Below are 9,964 nucleotides of genomic sequence, written 5' to 3'. Positions count from 1 at the left end.
TCCTTTCCTTTCCTTTCCTTTCCTTTCCTTTCCTTTCCTTTCCTTTCTTTCTCTTTCTCTCTTTCTCTCTTTCTTTCTCTCTTTCTTTCTCTCTTTCTTTCTCTCTTTCTTTCTTTGGTTGTGTGAATGCTCCATCCCTAATACGTTATTCATACAGATAACATTTGCATATGAGTCACATTCCGTTTGATTTTGCCAGATGTCCACTTATGTTTGTTTAAATAATGAGATCATTCCATGAAGTGAACAGGGCCTAAAAATATAGAGGGAAGACTGTTTAGAAAAACAAAGTTAAAAATGTCTTACTTACATATTTTCACAGCTAATGGTATATTATGCAAGCAGCAACACATTAGTGTTAAGGCACTGTTCAAAAAAATTGTTCCAAACACTTCATTAAACAATATATTATATAAAGAAGTTTCATTGGATTTTTTTCAGTTTCCCAGTCAATTTCTCCATGAATGGGAATGTTCCTTCTGAACACATTTAAATGTACTGTTTTCAAAGCCAGCATCATTTCACTGTTTTTTGTTGTTGTTGTTGTGTCATGTGAAGATCATGTCTTCCAGAGTGTTTTGTCATTTCCATTTTATCATGGAAGAGTTTTAAAATGTATTGTCAAAGTAGAGCTTAAGGGGTGACTGAGTTCTGAACTTTTATGTTATTGAATTTACATAAACTTCTAACTAGCCATAAACTTCTCTAATGGATAAAGGAATATTACCAACTAACCACTTGAGCTCAACAAAGACTACCCAAATGTGTTCTTAATTCATATGAGACTTTTAAAATCTCTCTCTATCCTGATGAAACTGTTTTGTTTATATTGTGGCCAATTGGTATACACATTAAAAGTACATCAGTATTCGGTGAAATAAATTTAACAGCATACAGTTGGAGATTGATGCCTTGGTAAAGTTATCAACACCATATCAGAACACACATTGGGTGAGCTACTTTGATCTCTTTAAAGCAGAATCTGCAGGGAAAGGCTGCAAGAAAAGAAAATGGAGGGCTTAGCCAAAGCTCTTGGTCAAAGCTTAATAAAGAACTCTTATCTAAGGATACAGATGATTCAATATGCCATAAAAGGAAGACCTTTTAAAGTCACTTTCATGCTAAGCTTGTCCAACTGATATATCTACAAGAAGTAATAGAATTTGATGACATAATATGTTTAGAGAAATAGGTTTCCCATGTTCTTTCTTAAGACATAACATGATTTTATGTGAATTGGACTATATCTACCCATTCCCAAAGAAATATAGGTCACAAGCACAAAAACAACTACAAGCTTCTCTATGCAAATTGCTCTTTATATTTTGGACCAGAGAGGAGGAAAATGGTAAGATACCTTTCAAAACAGAAGAGATGCACCATCACAACAGTGTGTTAATATTGTTCTTTGTTTCTGACTGTCTTTTCTAGATATGGCTTTTTTAGAGTTTTGTTTGTTGTTTCCAAATCTTTCATGTTCTTTTCAATAACAGCTATTACAAGTATAGACTTTCTGAAATTTATTTGAACTAGATCCATTTTAAAATCTGCTGTAAATCAGTGGGCTAGGATCACATCAGGCTACAAGATGCATAAATTTGCACAACAGCTGGAAATTTGTAGGACAAGAAATAGAATATATATACAAGCAGATGTATATTACTAAACAAGAGTTTTATGGTTGTGTGCCTTCTAGAAAATAGGTGTACATTGTGCTTATGAGTGGAATTGACACATCCATCATTATTGAAAGAAAACGCCAAAATATTCAAACTATTTGAGCCTGGTTTTGCATTTCAGAGTAGCATAAAGAGCAGCAAAGCACAGTCATAACAATGTTTCCCTTTGTATATTCAGTCACACTGCTGCAGCTATGTCATTTCAAAATGAAGCAGGAAGGTATCGCTAACTTTGCCTTATAGTCTTATTAATTTTAAAAAGTGGATTTCTGTTACAAAACAAAATGTCCATTCGTACAACTAACTGAACTGCCAAGTAATGAGCTGCCTGCATACATATGCAGAGAGATAGTACAGAATCTGAGTTTTTATTGAAAGTTATAATTAAAAATGTGAGTACAAAGCTTTATACCAATACCTTTTAGTCTCACCCTGTGTCGGTATTGTATAAGTATTTAGTTAAAGTTGTAGCCAATTAAAGCGTAGTCATGTGGAAAACATTGCGCAGTTGCAATATTATTCATTTGGTATTTGAACTGTAAAATTCAGCCAAAGAGAATCCTGCTGTGCATTTTATTTACTATTGGTACACTATTTAGCAAATTCAAATACCTCTTGGTAAAACATATTTCTATCTAATTTGCATGTAACTCAGCAAATCTTGTCATCGTGTTTTTATCTTTTTTGGAGGGAAAGAAAGGAGCATTTTCTGTACTGAAAGTAAGTATATAGTTTGTGTTTGTCTGACAGTATAGGATTCAAAAAAAAAAAAAAGTTGGAATAAACAAAGTAGGCAGAAAATATTACTTGCTCTGGTAACTATTTAAACATGTTGCTATTTTAATTAAAAATAGACTTTGAATTTTTGAAATATGTAGCCATGTGTAGCATTTATTTTACAGTAGAAGCAGTATCTTTTAACAGTAGCAATTTTAAAGGATGCTATGGGGATTTGTCTACTGTGGCAATTAGGCTGTTAAGGTTTCTCAAACTTATCATTTAGGATTTGATAGCTGTTGGCAAGTTACTTTTAGACTTAAGGTACATTTTATTTTGGAGAGACACAGATACCTTGTGAAAAAGTTGTTACTAAATAGCATGCACAAAAGACTACTTTGTTTTGTAGTGGTTGTTGAATTTGGTTGTTGAATTTTTATTAATGAATATGGTTGAATTTTTGCTGATTAAACCTTAAATTTATTTCTAGGTTCTCTTAAAGTTATTCTTTCTGTCTTTTCTTATTTCAACAGCTTGATCAAGTTGTTCGTCAGAGGAATCTGTCTAGTTTGGAACTTTTCCTCTCATGTGCACAGAAACAGTTAAGCATTTTATTAAATGAAGATCCCACAACTACAGAGGAAAAAAGAGACTGACATTTGCTGTACCACTGGTACAGTATGATTTGTGGATCTGCAAATCTTGGTCAAGCAAATAGCAAACATCTCCTGATCATTTGAAATTGTATCATTGGTTCAAGATTGATCTGAAACTATACTTGATAGAAGTATCTGTGGTTTCTTTTTTTTATTTATTTTATTTTTACTACTGTTATCAGAGTGAAAAAAAAAATAGGAAGAAAAAAATAACTGGAATTTTTTTTTTTATTTGTGATTTTAATTTCATTGTGGTTTCTATTACCCCTAGACTGAAGTTCTAAGTAATGGCAGCAATGATTAAAAATTTCCCTGTTATGCCTGGTTTATAAAGGTGGTATCATGCCTTGATGTAATTTATTGTTATTTTCATACTTTTAAAAATGGAGAAAAACAGTTAAATATAGGTGCAAATCCATCTCTATTTCTTAAGTATATGCCCAAGTGCATTGCCTCAAGTGAGCCTGAGAAGCTTATCACTTCTCATGACTTTAGATGTGTAATAGAAGAATCAGTACTGAATCATAAGTTTTGACAGTCATTTCTTCAGAAATTTATAAACAACTCCAGCTCTAGTAATAGAAAAGTTTAAAAACTAAACAGTGCAATTTGTTAGAGTAGTGTAGAACATTGCTGTAACCAGTGTATATTATGTATTTTTATTTCTGTTCTACAAAGCTAGTCTGATTCCAAAATTCATTTTCTCATGAAAGTACAATTAAAGTGACTAACCTCACTTTCAGGAAGAAGATGTATGTAATTATGTGGAGACTGATATTGCACTGCCTCAGTGGAATTTCTGACAATATAAGGAGTGCAGCATGCTGACCTCAGATACCCTTTTCAAACCCATTGAAGGAAGTAGAAATACTGCCCACTGACATCTTTCTAGTGGACTTTGGATCAAGTCATAGGTCTGTGAATGGGAAATTCTGTGCTTACACTCTTTTGATTTGGATCCTTAGTTAAAAGAGTTCTGAATGAAATAAAGGAAAATAAAAATACTGTTATAATAATGAATATAAATAAACAGAGAATGATACTTCTAATGCTGAGCTTGTGATTCAGTGGGGACTCATGGACATTTTTAGTGTAGTTCTAGGTATTCTGTGGTGGTTGTGATTTTTTTGTTTGGTTGTTTTTTTCCACTGGCAGTCACTTTTCATAAATTGCTTTCTTATAGCAATAAAGAAACTCCAAATAGTTGCCTATGTATTTGGCAGTGTGAAATGTGTATTGCAGATTGTTTCCTTTTATTTATGTTTTTTCTATGCTTAATTTTTGTAATTAAATAATAGTTTTTGTCTTCTGTATGACTGCAGAGATTTACTGAAAAAGTAAATGCTGCATTTTTACTAGGTGATCTCTTCCTCCAAATGTATGAAAATCCAGGCATGTTGTTGATAATTCTTGACTGTCCAGTTTCCTTTTCATCTGGCAGACCAAAAGCTACTTTAGTGTTGCTGAGTCCAATCTTATTTACCTAGGTGAAATAAACAAATTATATGGTAATGAGAATTTTGTTTCACTTTGTTTTGACCATCTATCCTTGTCAGTTTTGCTATGAAAGAGTTTTTTTGCATTTCCGTAGTGTGTGATTATGGAGAAGAAATTTATGACTGGAGTCAGTAAGATTTCACTGGCAACTATGGTGTCTTCCCCAGTATAACATCATGTGTTAATCTCAGCTCTTGAATATTGTGATTACCACAGGGAACTGTAGGGTGGGGTTTTTTTTGCCCTTTTTTTTTTTTTTTTGGTTGTTGTTGCTGTTGTTGTTTTTTTTTTTTTTTTTTCTTCCTACTTTTGACAGTTTTAGTCCATTAGGTTTTCTCTCTACCCTATGAACAAAACTGCAGAATTAGACCACAGACGTATGAAATCAGACTGGGAGCTTGGATTACATTCAAAACCACAAGTCTCAGAGCAGAAATTCAGATATCCAGCAGAAGAAGAGTTATATAGTTTGCAAGCTTTGCAATATGCAATAAGCTCCATCTTCTCCACATCACATCCAAAGCTTTAGAGATTATTTTTAGTTTTCATTATTTCTGCCTAATCATCAATAGTTTGTGGAAATCTGGGAAGAGGGAAGGTAGGGAGAAGTTTACAAAACCCAGTCTAGCTTATGGCATGTGACATCACAATATTTTTTATTTTATTATATAAATACATTTATTTATGATGAACTAAATAATGGAATTTAAGAAAAAATAGTAAGTTTGAAAGCCTACAGGGTAGAACTTTGCCACTGAAGCATGGCATTTAATGTAATTTTTCACTTCCATAATGAAGTATCATTATTCTTTATATTCATGATAACATAATTTTGGCAAGGCTGATAGGTAATGGGAGAAACAAGGAGCCCTAGAACTAACCCTTAGACACAACAAACACAAAATGAAAATGTTCAAACTCATGAGTCTGCAGTCTAGAATATCAAAATCTCATATAACATATATAATATATATATGTATATAATTATATGCTTTATATTAGAAATGAGCTATAAATCTTGTTACATAAACGTATGACTTAAGTTGTGTAAGTTGTGTATATTAAAAGCTACCTGAAAGGTAATAATAGATCCGGTGTACATAATGATATCTTTCATTAGCATCAGTCAGGCTCATTCTACTTCAGCACTTTCACCTGATGATGTAGAACAGAAAAGATCAGAACAGTGGGGTGCCTAAGCAATAACTTAATGTTAGGAATGAGTATTGCGGTATCATACTGTCCATTCTTGTTGTATTTCTGTATGTTTCTTTTGGCTCCCTGTCTGCTTCCATTACAGAATTCTAGATTGGCTCTGAGACTATGTATGTACAAGCTATTAGCAAAGAAGAAATCAATTTCCATACATCTTTGTATACTATCAATAACTGAGGTAAGAAAGTATTTCAAGTTTTGCTTTAATCTAGGAAATTCTTTGTTAAATAAAAATGTTATTTGTCTAAGCATTACATTCCTTCACTATATCATAACATGGCTGAACAAAGAAATAGCAGTAGTTATTTCAGAGGCTGAGATTGCATTAGTGTTTTAAGATTTTTGTGCATCTTTACATTGGCTTTTGATCAAAAGTTGCCTCATGTCCTGCCAGCTCAGTAAATGGCAATGTTAATTCCTGGCTGTCTGAAATTATCCACATAGACATGACCTTAAAGGGCCTAATTCCTATTCACACTGAAGCTCCCTTATAACACACTAGACCCTCCTCTTCCACTGTGGATTTATGTGCACGTATTTGGGATTGCAAAACTTTCCCCTCCCCTTGGATGGAGATATTTCATCTTCTTTCCTAACAGGTAATAGCCATTGGTTAGAAATTGTTCAAGTGAACACATGTAATTTATACTCACTTTCAGATCATGTATAGTGTCAATGCAGTAACAAATGGACAGCACAAATGTAAAATAAGCTTTGAAAGTCCGTAGTGCAAGTATACCCAAGCTAGCTTCCAGCCAGTTAGCTTTCTTGATGTCAGATGGGTAGGTGTTAAAGCATGGTCTAATAGTCATTTACATTTTTCTGTCCCTAGCTGTATTGCAGCCTATGCTGATCTACCTGAAATACATAATTTGCTTTAACTAGTATAGGTACTGTATGTTTTAATGCTGGAGTGACTAATTTGTGGAAAAGATTGTTCTGAAAAATGTTTCATGGCCATTCTGAATATTGTCTAGAAGGAGTTTATAACATCTGTGTCATTCCTTTATCAAAGAATTTTAAAAGTGCCAAAGAAACATTGGTCTGGAAATCACTTTTTATATGGGTATAATTTGGGCCATAAGTACTTATATGCCTTCAGAAACAGTCTAAATGAATGTTTTCCTTTTCTTTGATCTGTCAAAAAATATTGTTCTAAGGATTCAAGAATCAGTCACCTATCTGCTAGTGTAGCTCAAGCACATTTTAATTATTTTAAACCCCACATAAAATAAATAATAATGCTGCTGAATCAGGGTCATACTTGGACAGTTGAACTTCATGGAGAAACTGACAGAGTTGCTGAGCTGCTCAGGGTTTGTATTTGCCTTTGGAAGTATTTGACTTGTTAGCTGAAGGACAGGACTGAAATGTGTAGACTTCTCATTGTAGACATTAGCTAAGCAGTTCACTTGCCATGGTGATGGAGTAGGTAAAAATGCCCTCATCAGGCTCTGTTGTATGAGGACCATAAGGTCAATCTTACTTTATACCATTTACAACAGACAGTCATGGTAGGTTATGATGATTACATATCTATGGGAGGCATTACTAGCATTATATTTATTATAAAGACTTATAGTAATCTTCTGAAAGGGGTAAGAGTTAACTCTAGGTGCTGGTGGCAGCACATTATTTAGTAACATAAAAGAAATATGATTCTTTTTTTTTTCTTTTGATCTCATTTTTTTTTGTACAGTGTGTGTTTTATATTTTTTCTATCACCTTTCAGGACAATCATTTCCTGTAATAGATGTGATATCAGGATTTTATCCATGTCCTTCACATAGTGTAATTTCAACTATTTTAATATGTGTCACAGATTCACATTCATTTATGTTGACTTTAATTCCTCGCATTTCAGAGTTACAAAACCAGCATTTTTCAGGTGCTATCCTTTGTCCAGCAGGTAGACAAAAGTTGGATAGACAAATAAGGTATTATTGAATAAACACTCAGGACCTTCTACTTTTTTCCAGTGGTATTTCTAAACAGTTTAACGGGAAATGCTGGGGGGGGGAAGGGGGAGAGAAGAAAAAAAAGTTTATTAATACACATTATCATAAAAATACAATTATCAAAAAAAGTTATAAATTTATCTTTTTTTTTTTCACATTTGTTAATAAATCTGTATCAATGGATAAGATAACCATCAGATGGCAAGTCATTGATATTCATTCTCTTTCTTTAAATTAAAACATTTTCACTTCTCACAAGAGTCATAGGGATTTGCACCTCTCTGGATTTAAAAATAAGTTTCATGTATCCCTTCTATGTTACAATGGTAGGAGGCCCTTTAGCCAAAGGAGAAACAGAATTGCTTTGGCCGAGTGAACTTTGAAGGATGTTTCAGTTCCTGTACTACCACCATATTAGGGCATCATTTGAGATTTCACATAAATCTTTCTACATAAATTTTCTGAAAAATAACTGGTCACCATGGTACATGGCCACTCTCTATTTCTGTGGCAATAATTTTAAAAATTCAGTTATTTAAACATCCCACTTTTTTTTTTTTCTTTTCTTTTTTTTTTTTTTTAACATAGATTACTTATTTAGAGAGTGATAGTGAAGTTTTGGCTTCCAGGAATTCAGCAAGAATTCTGCTTTTTGCTATTTCCAGCTTGGAATATCATCCTTCTTCATATTTTTTTTTGCATCTGCAATGAACATTATGCAGCTTTAGGGTCTGGAATGTGTCTATATGGGTCTGGAAACATACTGAGAAGTTGTTTCAAGAGCACGTTTCATGACTGATTCTTTGAGGAAAATGTCAGTATTTGTTCTGCTCATAGTGAGGAAGAGGAGCTGCTGGCTGAGACTTTGGTGAGCGGGTGCATCTTATTTTTGCTGTAATACTACTAAGAAGAATATATATCCATATTCCTATTGAAATAGGTTGTTTCTCCCTTGGTACTCCAGAACTAATAGCATACTAACTAGAATACTCTCATATTCCCTACTAAAAACCCTACCAAAAAGCACACTGAGGTATATTAACAAAGTCCCTATCACAAAGACATAAATCAAGGTATTGTAGCATGAGGCTTGACAATAGTAGAAAACATGAAGGTGCTGCCATTTATTATATATCCCTATTATTACTACTTTTACTTGGCAGAGAAAATGGGGACATTCTGAAATGCTCTATCTCCTGCAGATGTAACAAACCTGTGATGTATACAGCTAGATGTTTTTTTTTGCTAAAAATCTCCACTGAACCAGGATGAGTCTTAATGACTTTGTCAGGGTCAAAAAGTCATATAAATGAGAGCAACTTGCTTTAATTTATGGATTATTGCTAGAATAGGTCCAAATCTGTCCTGGAGTGTCATTGGCCAAGAATTTCAGCAGGTGCTGTGCCTGAAATCAATAAAACTGCATTTGGTCTGTTTGAACATTGACAGTGGAAAGCATAATTATTTCAGAAACCTGCCTGTATGCAATTTTCCATCTTGTGTCTTTAATTTTGTGTGTGTGTGTGTATTTGTCACATGTTCCATGCAAACAGGGCAAAAGAAGCAGTGTTTTCATAAATGTTTATGAACATGACAATGAATAAAATGAGCAGCTGTAAGCTAGGTGGAATGTATTATCTGCATACTCTTGATACTAAGGAAAACTCAGATGTATTCAAGAAAAATAAGAAAAAAGATGAAGATTCGTGTGTTTCCTGTGCAGTTTGAAGAGTGAATCATAGAATCATAGGTTCATAGAATCATAGAACCTTCTGAGTTGGAAGGAACCCATAAGGATCCCTTATGGGGGGATAGTCCAGTCAAGTCCAACTCCTGGATCCACACAGGTCTACCCAAAAATTCAGACAATATGACTAAGTGCACAGTCCAAATGCTTCTTAAGCTCCGACAGGCTTGATGCCATGACTACATCCCTGGGGAGCCTGTTCCAGTGCGTGACCACCCTCTCAGTGAAGAACCTATGTGGTTCCCAAACCACCTGAGCAGTTTCTGTCAGGACTTGCCATTTTAACCAGGAGATCTCATCTCTTAGAAAATTGTACTAGATGAGAACCTGTACTTCAAAACAACATTAAAAAACAAAACAAGGAAAAGAAAAGAAAAAAGAAAAGAAAAGAAAAGAAAAGAAAAGAAAAGAAAAGAAAAGAAAGAAAATGAAAGAAAAGAAAGAAAAGAAAAGAAAAGAAAAGAAAAGAAAAGAAAAGAAAAGAAAAGAAAAGAA

The 9,964-nt window shown here is 33.6% G+C and overlaps 1 protein-coding gene across 4 annotated transcripts in view; it reads left to right on the top strand.

Annotated features, from left to right (window-relative positions):
• CCDC91 (coiled-coil domain containing 91) overlaps positions 1-3,111 on the top strand; it is a 138,844-nt gene extending 135,733 nt beyond the window's left edge. For all 4 annotated transcript variants that reach the window (XM_035348206.1, XM_035348222.1, XM_035348232.1 and 1 more), the window contains one exon: positions 2,930-3,111. In XM_035348206.1, the coding sequence (XP_035204097.1) occupies positions 2,930-3,052 (123 nt within the window). In that variant the 3' untranslated portion in view covers positions 3,053-3,111. The remainder of the gene's footprint in view (positions 1-2,929) is intronic.
• The last annotated feature ends 6,853 nt before the right edge of the window (positions 3,112-9,964 follow it).

The sequence above is a fragment of the Oxyura jamaicensis genome, chromosome 1 (genome assembly GCF_011077185.1).
Source record: "Oxyura jamaicensis isolate SHBP4307 breed ruddy duck chromosome 1, BPBGC_Ojam_1.0, whole genome shotgun sequence".
In the NCBI taxonomy this organism is placed as follows: Eukaryota; Metazoa; Chordata; class Aves; order Anseriformes; family Anatidae; genus Oxyura; species Oxyura jamaicensis.
Note: the sequence above shows the minus strand (reverse complement) of the source record. Positions and strands in the feature narration are given on the sequence as shown.